General features: G+C 47.3%; 1 protein-coding gene across 1 annotated transcript in view; it reads left to right on the forward strand.

The window, feature by feature from the left end:
• The window catches only part of DNER (delta/notch like EGF repeat containing), a 292,299-nt gene that overhangs the window by 101,241 nt on the left and 173,942 nt on the right, over nt 1–17,116 (forward strand). The window contains exons 2-6 of the mRNA XM_029932873.1: nt 5,158–5,383; nt 6,979–7,025; nt 9,986–10,291; nt 13,374–13,468; nt 16,287–16,453. Coding sequence (XP_029788733.1) covers nt 5,158–5,383; nt 6,979–7,025; nt 9,986–10,291; nt 13,374–13,468; nt 16,287–16,453 — 841 coding nt within the window. The remainder of the gene's footprint in view (nt 1–5,157; nt 5,384–6,978; nt 7,026–9,985; nt 10,292–13,373; nt 13,469–16,286; nt 16,454–17,116) is intronic.

Here is a 17,116-nt window from a genome sequence, read left to right on the forward strand (position 1 = left end):
GAAAAACTCATGGATGCATTTCCTGGCAGAGTCTGCTACTGGCATAAGCACTTTAGTGGTTCTTTTTTTTCCCACATCTTTACTCTCGTGGGGTAAGCAGTTGGTGTTGGACTAGAATTGAGATCTTTATTGAACAAAGTGGGAAAAATTCCTTTTTAAGGCAAATACGCTGTGACAGTTGGATTCCAACAGTGTTCATTTGTCTTTCAGCATGAAGAAGACATTTCTAGCCAGTGCAATTGCTATTTTGGACAGAGAAACCTCATTTGAGAACTGAAGGGACCCTAGGGCTCGCTAATTCCCTCCTTTTTCCTTTCACACTCGAGGACAGTGAGTCCCAGGAAACTTCCTTGCCTTGTCCATCCAGGATCACCTACAAGCAGGAGTAAGATCACAGGCTTTCATAAAGCAGATGCTCAGTAGCATTTTTCCAGAAACCCTATGCTCCAAATTCTGGGGTCATCTTTCTCATGGCCCCTCTTTCCCAGGGCACACATGTAGACTCTCTTCTGCTATTTCAAAGCCCCTGGTCTGGGTCACTCTTCCCCACCCACCTTCTTCTGGGGCTCTGCCTGTTTCTGTATCTAGCAGTGGGCTCCCTATCACTCGTGTTCATTTAGTTCAGTGGATGGGTGGGAGGGGAGGGAGAGAAGCCCCACATTCCTTCCAGTGAAGGGCAGGTGTGTGTGTGACCCTTTACAGTGGCCTGGCGTGGTGGTGGACTCTCTAGAAAGTGCCCCTTTTATAATGCCAAGACTCGTTCTGCCCAGTGCTTGCACAGAGTTACGATTAGAAGAGTGTCTGGTGTCTTCTTTGCCCTAAGTTGTGTTGCAAGAGGCCCTTCTGTAATTTAAAACTGGTGTGTGCCAGCCCAGTAAGGGAGTTGGGTGGGGAGAAAAAAATAAATGTAATTGTTATCAGCTTTATCATGGCTGTTCAAGCTTTTCTTTGTCAAAGTCTTCCTAGATGAGCCCACGTACCTGGTTTTTCCCTTTTGTGAAGCCCGAAGTCAGTATCCTCTAGATGAGGGATTGGCCACATAAGAAAGGCTGTAGAAGTTTTCTGGGCCAGATATTCTCTTTGGCACTCCCTCTACTGCTGATGTAGCGCAAAGCGGTCAGATGTAAACAGATGACTGTGGCCGTATTCCAACAAAACTTTATTTCCAAAAACATGCTGGGCTTGGCCTGCAGTTGTAGTGGGACAACCCTGCTCTATACCAACAAATTCTCAATTTTGGGGTGTGGACCAGGTAGGTCAGAATCACCTGGGGAACGCTAACTGATACAGGTTTCTGGGCTCACCCTTGGGGTTTTTTATTAACAGCCTATGGTGAGGGAATCTGTAGTTTAAAAAAGTTCCTCGGGGCACTTGGGTGACTCCATCGGTTAAGCATCCCAACTCTAGGTTTTGGCTCAGGTCATGATCTTGCGGTTTGTGAGTTCAACCCCCGCATTGGGCTCTGTGCTGATAGCATGGAGCCTGCTTGGGATTCTCTCTCCCTCCCTCTCTGCCCCTCCTTTAAAAAAATTAAAAAGTTCCTTACTTGATTCTGCTGCTCCAATTACTAAAATGATGGTCCATTATGGTTGTAAAAATTTGTGTGTGCACTTATCCACATAGAAATAAGTACATGGGATTGTGCTTTGTGTTCCACAACATTTTTAAAAAGACATGACTTTTTGTACACATCTTTCTGTGTATTGCTTATTTCTGTGCCCTTTTTTACTGAGGTGCTTTCATTGATCTGTAAGAATCTCTGTAATAAGGGATTTAGTCCTTTGTAATATGTTGTACAGATTTTTCTCCATCATGTTGTTGCCTTTTGACTTGATTTATAGAGTCAAATGGATTTTTCAAACATTTTGTTGGAGTGAAATGCATCAATCTGTTCCTTCAGGGCAGTGGTTCTGAACCGGGAGTGATTTTCTTCCAGGGGGACACTGGCGACATCTGGAGACATTTTTGGTTGTCACAACTGGTCCTGCTGGCACTGCTCTGGCATCTAGTTAGTAGAGATCCGAGATGCTGAGAAAACATCCTGGGCAGCCCCCACCAATCAAGAATTCTCCAGCCCAAAGAGTCAATAGTGCTGAGGTTGACAAGTACCTCTTTAAGGGTCTGGTTTTGTTTCTTGCTCAATAAGGCGCACTTTCTTCCTATGATATGGACACCTGCGTCAGCATCTGCATTAAAAAATTCCTTCATTGATTTTTCTGCTTAGGAAAATTATTAAAGCAATGGCGCAGGAGATTCTTCTGCTTTTTTTCTTTCTTTCTTTTTTTTTTTTTTAAAGTTTATTTTGAGAGAGAGAGAGAGTGCACAAGCAGGGGAGGGGCAAGGAGAGAATCCCAAGCAGGCTCTGTGCTGATTGCAGGGTGGGGGGGATGCTCAAAGCCACAAATTTCAAAATCATGACCTGAGCAGAAACTAAGGGTCGGATGCTTAACCGACTGAGCCCCCTGAGCGCCCCTCTACTTACTTCTTAATACCACACACAAATGCCCCTGAGTTCTTTCTCTTCTGTGCTTACATCTTCCTCCTAACTCCTTTGTAAGAGCCGTGAGTCCACCATGTCCCCTCATGACCTTTATGGCCTGTGTCATATCACGAGCTCCATCGGCACATACAGGTTCTCCTTCTGGGCTTTTTTGGGTCCGGGCTCCTCAGACACCCTTGCCATTCTCTGGATGACTCTGCCCACTGAGTAATGGGTATAAATGAGAGAGAGGTGGCTGCAGGTTACTTCCCTGGGCCCTCTGAAAACAACGTCAGTGAAAACCATGTGGCTGTAAGTAGAAGCCAAAATCCCAGAGCTGGAGGAGGCTGGGGATGCTGCACCACAGGCCCTCACTTAACGCAGGAGGAATGTGTGTCCCGAGCAGGCAAGGGATTTGGCTCAAGCCTCTTAGCTGGCTGTACCATCTGACACCAGAACTGGTTGATCCGCTGATCCACTTTTCACCAGAAAACTTTTTTCTGCTGCCTTTGCTCTGCTGAGAGCTGTTGCTGTTGCCTCCAAGGGACGAGCTCTGAGATCCACTCATCATCTGCTCAATCAGACCTGCATCGTCAAGCCCATTTCCCTCTCAGCATTAGGGACTTAAACTCCTCAAACACATTATTGTAATAGTTGACTTGCATCCAGGCAGGGTGTTGGTTGCACATAGACTGCTCAAGGGAGTCCAAGTTCATATGCCTGAACCTTCTGTTGGACCATAAGCTCTTGGGGTCTTCATCTCCCTGATGCCCCTTCCAGGTACCTTGTCTGGCCCATACATTCCAGGTAAACCCACATGGCTCTCGATCAATGTCACATCAATCATGGATCAGCATATTGAAGAGGAATGATGCTCACATTCTCTAAACTAGTGGGAAAGGGTCACCTGGGCATGTGGTCCCATGGGTGCCTCCTCGGGTCCCATCACCCAGGTGGTGCAGATCCTCCATGTTCAGGCAGTCCTGCTAGCTTTGACTTAGTCATCTGATGGCCTCAAAGATGGGCCTTTGTTACACCTGTTTTAAACTTGACCTTCCACGTAGCATGACACCCTTGAGGTCCATCCACTTTGCTACAAATGGCCATAAAAGACTATTGAATACTGAAAATGAATCGCGGGCTAAAGGGGGAGGGCGAGGGGAAAAGGGTGGTGGTGGTAATCGAGGAGAGCACTTGTGGGGAAGAGCCCTGGGTGTTGTATGGAAACCAATTTGACAATAAACTATTAAAAAAATAAACTTGACCTTCCATCCTTCTGTTTGTGTGCCGATGGGGAGGGGGACATTAGAATTGCCAAAAACGGGACAGTAGACAGTGTGATGAAGGAAAACAGGTCATGGCTAAAGTGTCACATGGCAGGTCTTGCAGATCACGAGTCCTGGGGCCAGAAGGTGCCCTCACTCTGATCTGACCTCCCATCTTGCCCTGTGTACATCCATGAGCACTCCTGCATGTAGTGTAAATTATTTGAAACAGGTGAAACATCTAAAATAAAATATGAAAAGAACAGTTTCAGAGTAGTTCTGTGATTTGAAGTATTTGGCTTAAATAGGTGACTAACAATACAACAACAAACAGCACTTAATCAGTGAACTTGCTGGTAAATTGTAGGCAGAAAACCATTAATCCATGGGCTTTTTCTTTATTCTTTCTTAAAGCAGGTATTATGAAGACTTAATCATTTGCCCCCCATCATTAGAGGCTGGAAATGATAGCCAAGAAAACATCACCTGTTATAGTTTGAGTATCCCCAAGGTCAAGTCTATTCATTATGATATTTTTGCCTCATTACGCATTTCGGCCATTTGGCTATTTCCTGCTAATGGTTCAAACTAAATGGGATTCCAGGCCAGTAGTGCAACAGGTTCATGATCGCATTTTTAAAAATAGTTTATTGTCAAATTGGTTTCCATGTAACACCCAGTGCTTCTCCCCACAAGTGCCCCTCACCATGACCATCCCCCCTCCCTTCCTCCCCCTCCCCCTTTTATCTTATATATGCTGTTATGCAATTGAAACAGATTGGCTTTTTTTTTTTTTTTTTAATGAAACCAGCCTGGAGCGTTAGAGTGAAGTGTTAGAGAATAGAATGGCGAGTAGTGGTCATTTTAGGAAAGCAATTAATACACAACCCAAGGAAGTACTGGTAATATGAAATGATTATTTATTTTTTTACATTTTATTTTGAGAGAGAGAGAGGGAAGGAGAGAGTATGAGTGGCAAAGGGGCAGAAAAAGAGGGAGAGAGAATTCCAAGCAGGCTACACCTGACACAGTGAAGAGCCCAATGCAGGGCTCGAACCCACAAACCGTGAGATCATGACCTGAGCCGAAATCAAAAATTGGACGCTTAACCGACTGAGCCCCCAGGTGCCCCTGAAATGGTGCCTTTAAGGAGGGCGTCAGTGCCTTGGTGGTGCATTCAGCTCTGGTTTGTTTCCCAGGGTGCGCGCATCCCATGCTTCCTCACAGCAGTCACGGTTTTGGATCCCTGAGAAATCCGGATGACTGACATCTTCATTGGGAGCTTTGGTCATCTTTACTAGGCCACGTCCCCTGTTTGCCTGTGAATCCCCATGCTGCCCATGCATTCTGCTCGTCTGTGAAGACAGCATTGCTTCAACGAGATCGTTAATTCTCTTCAGATTTTGCTTCCAGCTCTTTATCCCCGAGCTGGTGGCGCTGACTCCAGGGCGTGGTGAGCTGGGCGTTTCTGTGGGCCCTGCTCAGTGCACCAGGTCCTGTGCGCCAGCACCTGGGGTGACAGGCTGCACCAGCGGCTCACCTGGTGCACAGTCTCTGAGCACAGAGGAAGGCGGCTCGGTGTTGAGGGCCATCAGTGACCTCCACGGAGACTCGACTCTTTTTGCTCCTCTTCATCAAGGCAAGGGCTGGAGATTGTGCTGGCTCTGCCTCCCCTCTCAGGTCACCAGAGAGAGACCTGCCCCTGTTTAAAATCTGATTTAAAGTAATTTAATTGCTGGGGCACCAGGGTGGCTCTGCTGGTTAAGCATCCGACTCTTGATTTCGGTTCAGGTCATGATCTCACAGTTTGTGAGTTCAAACCCTGCATCAGGCTCTGCACTGACAATGCGGAGCCTGCTTGGGATTCTCTCTCTCCTTCTCTCTCCTCCCGTCCCCTGCTTGCCTCTCTTTCTCCCTCTCAAAATAAATAAATGAACATTAAACTTTTTAAAAGTTATTTAATTGCTATGAAACATTGTAGGACAGATACACAAGGCATTCCTTGACTTTCATTCTCAAGACCTGGGACTGGACCTTGGAGAATCCTAAGTCCATCTCTTGTGGCGGTGCGCCTCACAGCTCTGGTACCACTCAGTTATTCACTCTGTCATTCAGTCCCAGTGTCTTTGGCAGCTCCTGTGTGCCAGGTGCCATTCTCAGGCCTGGGAGTGGCGTGGTCCCTCAAGTAAACAAAACAGAGGAAAGAAATCTGATCTCACAGGGTTCACAGTCTACTAGGGAAGATACAAACTCAATATATAAGTAGGTAACTTTCCCCCCTCCAATGTATTAGAACATGATAGATGTTTTACTTACATTGTGCATTCGGGGAAGTCCTCATCAGAAGATGACATTTGAGCAAAGACTCAAAGGAGGCAGGCTTTGGGAGCAGACTCAAGAAATGAGTGTTCTGGGCAGAGGGAACAGCCAGTGCTAAGGCCCTGAGGTCAGAGGATTCCTGGAGAGTTGGAAGAACAGTGACAGCAGTGTGTTTAGGGCCAAGTGAGGGAGTGCAAGAGTGGGAGGGGAGGTCACAGTCTGGAGGAGGGCAGATCACCTAGGACCTAGTAAGCCTTTGTAAAGACTTTGGCTTTTATTCTGAGGAAAAGTTGGTCATTTGCTTAATATCCCTAAGCCTGAACATACTTGCCTTAGAAGGTTGTCGTGAGGAGGAAGAAAATTAAGACACATAAATTGCTAAACTCAGTGGCAGGCACACAGGAAGTACCCAGCTAATGTCAGGTAGTACTAGTTTTGCTGTTGTCATTCTTAGTGATCATTCTAGGTGACGAGCTATAAACTCCTTAAGGACAGACACTGCAGTGTTTATTTTTCTTTTAGTATTTTATTCCCAGACCTGTATCATTCATGTCAGATAGCAAGGCCTCAGTCATTATTCATGGAGTCCGGGACGTGTGGGTGGCTCAGTCAGTTAGTGCCTGACTTGTCTCAGGTCATGATTTTGCAGTTTGTGAGTTCAAGCCCTACATCAGGTTCTATGCTGACAGCTCAGAGCCTGGAATCTGCTTCAGAGTCTGTCTGTCTCTCTCTCTTCTGCTCCTTCCTCACTCATGCTCTGTCTCTCTCTGTCTCTCAAAAATAAATACACATTAAGAAAAATAAAAAAAATATCCATTGAGTGTTACCATTATACCTTTATTCTAAAGAAGCATCCTGAAATAGTGGTCCTAACAGGCTTCTATTTAATCTTTACTTATTTTCTGTTGCTTACAGAACTAGAACCCTTACCTTTTGCCTTCTCCACAGGGACTGTCTGTTTGGTGTGATCATAATCTACTATCAGAGTTGCAGTGCTGCGGTGTGGACAGAGCTTTGGGTTGGACGTCAGAAGATGTGACGTGGCTCTGGAATAGTTCTTTTGTAGCGGTCGTGCCGGGCCACTCACCTCCTCTGGTCTCTTGTCTCTGAGCTCAGAAGAGTCCTTCCCCAGGGCGCCTGGGTGGCTCAGTCGGTTAAGGGTCCGATTTCGGCTCAGGTCATGATCTCACAGTTCGTGGGTTCGAGCCCCACATCAGGCTCTGTGCTGACAGCTCAGAGCCTGGATCCTGCTTCAGATTCTGTATCTCCCTCTCTCTCTGCCCCTCCCCTGCTTATGCTGTCTCTCTCTGTCTCTCAAAAATAAATAAAAAATATTAAAAAAATTAAAAGAAAAAGAAGAGTCCTTCCCTGTTTCAGGGCTGTTGGGAGCACAGGCGAGATGCTAGACGGCAGTGCGCTGTGGAAACTCTAAATGGCCACCATAGAGGGAGCAGTAGGTACGATGCGTGGTGGCCTCTGCAGTGTAGACGGACAGCTGTGCTTTGGATTCTTTCCGTGGAGGACGTGCTGATGCAGGCTGTGCGTTGGGAGCACCTCTCTGAGGTCTGGTGTGGCCAGGTGCGGGCTGTGGCTGTGGGACAAAAGCCAGGGGGCCTCTCTGGTCATCAGACAGATGGTCTTTGCCTTTGGAATGTTTTTCTCTGAGCTTCACAATGGAGGTTTGGACTCCCTGAGTCAATTTCTATAATCGTCTCTTCAGCTTGTTTAAATGAATTAAACGTATTCCTCTGTTCTCAGGCTTGTGCTGAAAGTCTTAATCTGGGGCTAGGTCAATCTAGATGGTGAGCTTCGAAGGTTGGTTTCAGGAACGTGGCTTACTGGTCCCTTTCATCAGAGCTAATTAAATTCGTCTTCCTGTCAGATAATTCTTGAGGGGATGCCCGTTTCAGGAAGCCTTCCTAAAAATAAATCAGCAACAAGGTAACTAAATTAGCTGTTTACATCTGTCTCTCATCATGCCTTGCTTTCCAAATACTGATTGACTCTTTATTTTTTGAACACTTAAAAGAAGCCTCACCATGTTCTCTGTGTTCGTTGACATGGCCATGGTAGAGGAAATCCCTGCACTCTCCAAGCTCACATGTTTCTGGGAGGGGAAAAAGGGGTTATTTTAGCCTTTGTAGTGAGGGAAGCCTTCTCCGAGGAGGTGACATTTGGGTACAGAACTTTGTGAAATGAAGCAGTGAGCCATGGAAAGCTTGGGAGAGAAGCATTCCAGCAGAGGGCCCAGTAGGTGCAAAGGTCCTGAGGTGGCAATGATCTTGGCATTGTCCAGGCACATAAAGAACGAGGAGGGGAGAGTGTAAGGGAGGAGGGAAGAGACGACATCAGGGGCAGGAAGAGGCCAGATCAGAAAGAGCTTTGTCTGACATGGAAGGAATCTGGGTTTTACTTTAAGTTGATGAGGATTATAAATACTTAAAATAATTTACAGTTTAAGTCTTTTCTCCCAATACCAACCTATCTCCTTTTAACTGCGATTCTGTGAAGGAATTGCCAAGTGAAAGGCAGAGAACGTGGTGGTAGTTTTGGAGTTTCATTTTTATTCAATCCAAAATCCCTCAATATTCCTAAAGGGGTTTGTTGGAAATTGTCTGACAAGGATAATTAGGAGGAGGAGGAGGAGCTGTTTTACCAGGCAGAATTCTATCCATGTGTGTTTATGTGTGAATTCACTTCCACAGGAGAAATCGAGGGTCTCGTTTCTCTGTAGGCTGATCTTTGCCGAATTCTATTTCAGGATCCACCTTGAGAAGCCAGGGGTATATCAGATAGAGGTCTAATTTTCTGTTCACAGAAGCAAATGATAATTGAATAAGCACAGAGAGCATGTCTGAAGCCTTCAGCTGTCTCAGGAGAAGGGGCTGATGATTTCACAGGGTTTTGTAGCGTGTCCCAAGTAGTAATGCATGACGATTTAGGGGTCAGCAAGGGCACCGAGAGAAACACTTTCCTAGAAGCACTGTCACAATGTAAAGTCATGCAAGTGAATTTTTATCTTCCGTATCTTGCAAGGTCACGTTTCTCTGCGATCGCCCTTTAAAATAATGAGCTAGAAACTTACATAAAATTCTGCTTAATGTGAGTCTCCACCATGTTTTCCTCTGGCTAGCCATTGTCATGCAATCGATTGTTTTGGAAGCTTTTCATTAAATAACATCACCTTAAAAGGGGTTTTCCTCTGGTAGAAACTGGGAGACATAGGTAAGCCCATTTTTAGGGAAGATAAGTTAGCTGGGCAGTCATTTCTCTCTTTTTAAAAAAAATTTTATATTTATTTATTATTGAGACAGAGAGAAACAGAGCATGAGCAGTGGAGGAGCAGAGAGAGAGGGAGACACAGAATCCGAAGCAGGCTCCAGGCTCTGAGCTGTCAGCACAGAGCCCGACGCAGAGCTCTAACCCACGAACCGTGAGATCATGATCTGAGCTAAAGTCAGACGCTTAACTGACTGAGCCACCCAGGCGCTGCAGGGGGGTCATTTTTCATGAGGAAACCTTGCAGTGGTCCATCTAGGCTGTGGAAAAAGAGATTCCAACTTTGATCTCTAGTATCATGTGTCATGGCTGCTCAAAATATAGAGTTGGTATCTTCCTAATGAGCCTCAGTTTTAAATGTGTTTGCCTTAAATTCCTCTAAGTAATGTGTTCCTGAAATTAACACTATTTAGGGGCTTGGGTTTGGGGCAGCTCTTCCGTAGGTGTGGTCTTGCGGACCACCTGTTATCTGTGGAGGGGCGAAAGTTGGGATGACCTTGGGAGGCTCCCCAACGGCACAAGTAGTTAGGGACTCTTATTCGGCCGGACTGGCATTTCCTAGATGAGACACAGAGCTCGCGTCCCAGCGATGGCACCGATTTTCTTACTAGGGAATAATTGACCCATTTACGGTCTCTTTCAGCTTGTTGCGGATGCCTGCGCCAGCAGCCCCTGTCACCATGGCAACTGCAGCAGCAGCAGCAGCAGTGGCGATGGCTACCTCTGCATCTGCGATGAAGGCTATGAAGGTCCCAACTGTGAACAGGCGCTTCCCAGCCAACCCGCCCCCGGCTGGACCGAGTCCATGGCCCCCAGGCAGCTCCAGCCCGTCCCTGCCACCCAGGAGCCGGACATGATCCTGCCTCGCTCCCAGGCGACCGTGACCCTGCCCACTTGGCAGCCCAAAACAGGACAGAAAGTTGTAGAAATGAAATGGGATCAAGTGGAGGTGAGAATGTTTGGTTGCGTATGTTTTCATGTAAGAAATCAGTGAGGTTAAAATAATTCCAGTGGTTCCAATATTGACAGTAACAATGGAAGACCTTTAAGTTATCTCTTTGACAAACCAGGGAGTTTAATGTTATTCCCGCCTTCACTTGTGTGTAGATCTCTTTCGGCGACACCAAGGGGACTTTTGGATTATGACTGTTTTGTGGGCATAAACACAGGAAGCAAGAAAAAGAAATGGATGAAATTATTTTCTGGAACGATATCCTTGTGCGTTTCCATGAGATCATCTCGGATTCGGTGCAAAGAGCTCAGGGAAGGGCCGTGTAAATAAACGTAGGACAGACCCTCCACCGCTGAACCAACTGCCCTTCACATTATGCTTAACTCCTTGTTTGTTTATTATCGTTCTATTTCTGGTGCCTTGCAGCCAATGATTTTATTTTCTGTTTTAATTTTTTTATGTGTATTTATTTTTTTAGAGAGAGACACACACAATGTGAGCAAGGGAGGGGCAGAGAGAGAGGGAGACACAGAATCTGAAGCAGGCTCCAGGCTCTGAGCTGTCAGCACAGAACCTGACGCAGGGCTCAAACCCACGAACCGTGAAATCATGACCTGAGCCGAAGTTGGACGCTTAACCAACTGAGCCACCCAGGCGCCCCTAATCAGTGATTTCTAAAATATTTTGAGACTGCATTTGGGAGTGAAATTTCCAAATTTTATTTATTTTGGCAATAACAAATTCTCTTTATTGACTCTCATGCAGTCTGGGTTTGGCTTGTGTTTTCAAGGCTCATCAAAAGTCTCTTTTTGAGGAATTTTCAGCAGATCCTTGAAAGTTGACATATAATCTAAATTTGCTAGCTCGGAGAGTTGAGGAACAAATCCAAATCATGACTTTGAAGTGATAGTGATAGGGGATAATTCCATTCCATATCTTGCATTTATAGGACATCCTGTGATTGTATATTATCACAGGTTTTGTCACTTCAATGACAAAACACACAGATCTTTGTGTAGCAGTTTTAGAGTCAAAGAATATATCTAGAAACTTCCCTCATAGTAAAAGAGATGAAGTAGCATCTCTTTTTTTATTTTCTTGGGTAATTGTAACCAGTGACCCTTTTTTTTTTATTGCCACACAATTTATGAAGGCCATATTCAGACTTCAGGGCAGTGTTTGTGGTCTACCCAACAAAACTGTGGACATCTTCTGATTTCAGACTTCTTTTTTTAATAGTTTATTGTCAAATTGGTTTCCATATAACACCCAGTGCTTCTCCCCACAAGTGCCCCCCACCATGACCATCACCCCCTTCCCTTCCTCCCCCTTCAGTCCATGGTTTGTTTTCAGTATTCAAAGAGCCTAAATGTCCATCACCTGATGAATGGATCAAGAAGCTATGGTATATATATACAACGGAGTACTACATGGCAATGAGAAGGAATGAAATCTGGCCATTTGTAGCAAAGTGGATGGATCTCGAGGGTGTCATGCTAAGTGAAATAAGTCAGGCAGAGAAGGATAGATACCATGTTTGCACTCATAGGTCTAACAGGAGAGACCTACCAGAGGACCATAGGGAGAGGAAGGGGGAAAGAGAACTGGGGAGAGTGAGGATTTCAGACTTTTAACAAATGTTTCGAAGTTACGATTTTAATTTCTCTTTGCTGAATGATTCACTTCTTGACTGTGAACTAGATTTGATTCTACATTTGTCAAGGAAGTGTCCTTTAAAGAAAATTTCTCCCCAACCACCCGTTTCAGTCTATTTATTTAAAGACAGGCTGTCCCGTAGTTGGTAAACGTAAAAAGAAATGCCTCATCTTCTTGTCATGCTGTAATTTCTTCGGCTGTTCAAGAGGCAGGTGAACAGTTGCCAGGGGAAGATGTGGATATATTTGGGGTTCTCCTTTCATGAAGTAGTGATGCTTCAGAACTGTGAAGCTATTTGGAGTCTTAAGGGACTAAAACTGATGTAACGGTTGTCTGTTAACATGAGTTTAACAAGGGGACTTTCATCTTTGAATATCCATGGTGGGCTTTCTCTCTGGCATTTGACTATCAGGACTTCTGGGCCACAGATTCTAAGAATTGGGTGTGCGTAGAGGGGCTGAGAATTTCTGAATTGTTCTCAGTCAATTCAGCGATGATAGATACATATATTACTGCTCCCTCTAATGTTTGTTTATTTATTTTGAGAGAGAGAGAGTGAGTGAGCACACAAGTGAGGGAGGGTCAGAAAGAGAGGGAGAGAGAGAATCCCAAGCAGGCTCCCGCTGTCAGCACAGACCCCCACGCAGGGCTCCATCCCATGAACTGTTGAGATCGTAACCTGAGCTGAAATCAAGAGTCGGACCCATAACTGACGGAGCCCCCCAGATGCCCCGAATACCCCTTCATTTTGACCTGGGGGGTGAAGACAGTGCTCAGGGCACGAGGAATCCATGAATCCATTGGTCAGACCCACCTCACTGGACACAGCTCAGGCGTTCACAGTGTTTTCTGATGGACACTGTTGTTCCCCCCGCTGAGCTCGCTTTTTGTACACATCAGCCTAGTACTTTTGGGAACATGTCACTGAAATAATGAAGGTGTAGTCCACAGGGAAGAAATAGGCAGCTTCCCAGGCCCCCAGCCCTTGCATGTGCTCCTGAGACCCACGTCTACACAGGACAGGGTCACCCAGACCCAGTGCTTCTTGCCTTGTGCCTGTTCTGAGGCTCGCTCTCCTGGCTTGTCCTTGTGTGTGGAAGCTAGTCTGTTCTCCAGGCACTGAGTCCCAGACTGAGCACAGAGCAGAGGCCGGTGGAGGAGAGCAGGGGGTGCACCCTTGCAGCATCCTTTTCATCAGTCGTAAAGGTCCAGGGACTGGTAGACGGCTCTCAGGAAAGCTTGGGCATTTCAGAAAATCAAGTGGCAAAGCTTTCATTTTCTTTTGAGTCTGTACAATGTCATCTGTCTTCTCTCTGTCTCCACCTCGGTGTTACCCGAAGGTAGCTTCCGGGATTTTGCTTTGTTGTATTATCTCGTATGATGATCAGCCCTGATAACGTGCTCCTCCCCCTCTTGTTCCTAGGTGGTGCCCGACATCGCCTGTGGGAATGCCAGCTCCAACAGCTCTGCCGGCGGCCGCTTGGTCACCTTCGAGGTGCCGCAGAACACCTCGGTCAAGTAAGGAAACTCGCGGTCACAAGCCAGTAAGGTCAACACTGTGACCACATGCTGGGTTGTGTCTATCTGTGTAACTGGTCGGTCCAGTGAGAATCCTGAATAGAGTTCCATGCTTAGATGTGGCCTAAATGGCTCCAGAAAGAGTATTTCAGAAAAGAATATTGCGGTGAGGATCCAGCTGGGTGGAGATGTGGACCTGGATGGGATGAGCAAGGTGTGCTTCCCTTTGCTTCCCAGGGCACCCGGGTGGCTCAGTCCATTGAGCATATGACTTCGGCTCAGGTCATGATCTCACAGTTTGTGGGTTCGAGCCCCGTGTCGGGCTCTGTGCTGGCAACTCAGAGCCTGGAGCCTGCTTCTGATTCTGTGTCTCCCTCTCTCTCTCTCTCTCATTCTCTCTCTGCCCCTCCCCCACTCATGCTCGGTCTCTCTCTCTCAAAAATAAACATTAAAAAATGTTTAATAAAATAAGAAGAAACCACTTCCCAAATGACTTTTGCTTCCAGAATTCTTTGGTGCCTCAAGATTTTAATGGGCTTTTGGTTAAATTCATGTGCATAATTTGCCCCACTTTAAAATGCAAACATTGCAATTTTATCTGAGAAAAGAGTGTTTTGTTTTTATTTATTTATTTTAATACATAATTTGTTTTTGAGAGAGAGAGAGGGACAGAGGATCCAAAGGGGGCTCTGTGCCGCTGACAGCAGAGAGCTTGATGCGGGGCTCGAACTCACAAACTGTGAGATCATGACCTGAGTCGAAGGAGGACTCTTAATGGGCTGGTACCTGCCGTGTGCCAGGTGCTCTGGGTCACTAGGGGTTGCAGGTGGAGCCAGCACTGGAGTGACCCAGTCCATTGTGACATCTCCCACTGCTCATTCTTCTCTGATGCTCTTATCTGCCAGGCACCCCCCCCCCCCCCCATGTAACTGAATGGTAATTTGCTGTCCAGTCTTCAGGGACTTTAGAAGACTGAGGGACATGTGACCTTGGTTCACTGGTGCCCTGTCTTAGCTTCCCATTAAGGGGGCGATGGACATTTTAGGCCTCTTCTATTTATATAGAATTGTTTTTGCCCACCTTGCTTTCTTTTTTAAAATGTTTACTTATTTTTGAGAGAGAGAAAGAGAAAGAAAGAGCGTGTGAGCAGGGGAGGGGGAGAGAGAGAGGGAGACAGAGGATCCGAAGCAGGGTCTACGTGGATAGCAGCAAACCTGATGCAGGGCTCAAACTCACGAACCATGAGATCATGACCAGAGCTGGAGTCAGGTGCTCAACCGACTAAGCCATCCAGGCGCCTCTGGTCACCTTGCTTTCTAAACAATGAGGTCCCCGAAATGTTTGGAAGGGGGACTTTGTTCCCCACTGTGTCCCCTCCCCTGGGGGCTTGAAATCCGTCTGGAGGGAAAGAGTCAGGATGGGCAGTGAACGTGCCCCAGGAGTCCCCACGGGAGGAAGGTGTGGCGTCTGAGGCGGCTTCCCGTTCTGCCAGCAGGGGGACCTCAGGCCTAAGTGTTTCATTGCTCGGAGCGGAGATCTGCGCTGCCGGGAGCGGCAGTGGGGAAATCAGGGTCACTAGTTTCCTTTACATGTATGAAACCATCTAGCACTTTCTTGTCTGGGTCATATTATCTTTCTTCCATAAGCCTTCCCAGATAGTTCTGATCCTCTTTCCCTTTAAATACGTTGTTTTTGTTTTTCCCTTGTCAATAACCTTGACATTCTCCAAGCCCCTCCTAGGCTGCAGGGCTGGGCAAAAAGAGCAGGCTGACCCAGGCTGAGCAAGACGGGAGTGCCGAGTCCCCCCTGGGTGTCCTGAGTTCACCTGGGGAGGGTGGCTGCCCCCATGCACGTTCACTGGTTCATGCCTTCAACCTCTCATCAAACCCCCATCGAACATCCTGCCCCGAGCCAGGAGCCAGAAACGAAGGTGGAGACCTGGTTTCCCAGGAGCACGGCCCAAGGAAGGGGCCGCTGCCGGCTGTGGGGAGATGGTCAGGGAGGGCCTCAGGGAGGAGGTGACCTGTGGGCTAAGCCTTGCAGGATGTCCCTTAACGAGGCACGCGAGGACGCAGAGGTTGGAGGCTCCGGGAGGGCAGCTGGGTGGGGAGACACAGGTGCTCCCTGTCGCTGGATCGCTGGGCTGCGGGGCCGTGGAGCTGAGGCATTCGAGGTTGGAAGGGAACTGAGGCTGAGGCTGATTTGCTTCTTTGGATTTTACCCTGAAAATAAGACGAAGCCAGGAGAGGCCGGAAGCATGGGAGGTGACACACTTGTGCTTACATTGGCAGCACAACTTAGGTGGCCATCTGGGGACGCAGGACACATTTCTAGTAAATTCAGGCAGGACTCGTGTTGTGTGGATGAGGAAGGATTGTCGCTAGAAAAACTCAGCGTGCCCTTTTATCTTCTTTTAGTGTTTACTTGTTTTTGAGAGAGAGAGAGATAGCAAGCCCATGAGCAGGGGAGGGGCAGAGAGAGAGGGAGACACAGAATCCGAAGCAGGCTCTAGGCTGAGCTAGCTGTCAGCACAGAGCCCGACGTGGGGCTTGAACCCACGAACTGTGAGATCATGACCTGAGGTTAAGTGAGAGGCTCAACTGACTGAGTCCCCCAGGCACCCCAACCCTCATATTCATCATTAACATCGTTACCCAAAGGGGAATTACCTATTAGTGTTTTCTGTGGTACATTTTTAAACAAGCGTGAGACCTTTGTGGATGTGCATGTCATTTTATTTTCATTTTCAACTTGGACGGACTGGATCTAAGATAAATTTTCCTGAAATGGACTTTTGGTTTCCTTCGCCCGTTTTCAGAATCCGGCAAGATGCCACGGCCTCGCTGATTTTGCTGTGGAAGGTGACGGCCACGGGGTTTCAGCAGTGCTCCCTGATAGACGGACGGAGTGTGACCCTCCTCCAGGCCCCCGGGGGGCTGGTCCTCCTGGAAGAGATGCTTCCCCTCGGCCACAATCACTTCATCGGTGAGTGACGAAAGGAAGTCTCCCCATCGGGGTTCAGAGACAGTGGGCCGGGGCGTTTTGCTCACGTAATCTGAGTTCTAGCCAGCTACACAATGTCCCCCATTTTAGCTGAGGTTTTGCCTACACATCAAGATTGATTTCTAAGATAGCTTCCCCAGTGTGGCCCGGCACGGAGACAGTGGGCTCTGGGGTCCCGAGAGAAGCATCACGGAGGCGTGATTTTTGGCCCATAATGTCCTGAATCTGCTTTCTTTTTGACTCTCGTCTGCTCGCCCTAAGTATTGTGGGCACCTTGAGGCACTGAGTGTGGGTGCCCTATTCTCACTTGCTTTAGACCTGACCCAGAGCCCCGAGCACAGCACTGCAGGAGTGATTTGCCGTATCAGAGCCTCCGACTCAGCAAGTAAACTTGAACACTACAGCTTCTCTCTTCTCCCATCTTTACCCACCCTTCCCTCGAGGGTCACTTTGACTTTTCACTTTCTTGAATGTAGGAGATCTGCAATTTAACCTTCCCGAAACTACCACATGCCCAATCAGCTGCTTTCAGACTCCTCTGGCCTAGAGGAGAAATGGCCTCCGTAAAGTGGGACCCTGCCCCACCCAAGGGCCACATCTGGGCAGTTTCCAGGGGACCCTTCCCCTGTAGGCATTCTGACCCGT

Source organism: Suricata suricatta, chromosome 3, assembly GCF_006229205.1.
Source record: "Suricata suricatta isolate VVHF042 chromosome 3, meerkat_22Aug2017_6uvM2_HiC, whole genome shotgun sequence".
NCBI classification, from domain to species: Eukaryota; Metazoa; Chordata; class Mammalia; order Carnivora; family Herpestidae; genus Suricata; species Suricata suricatta.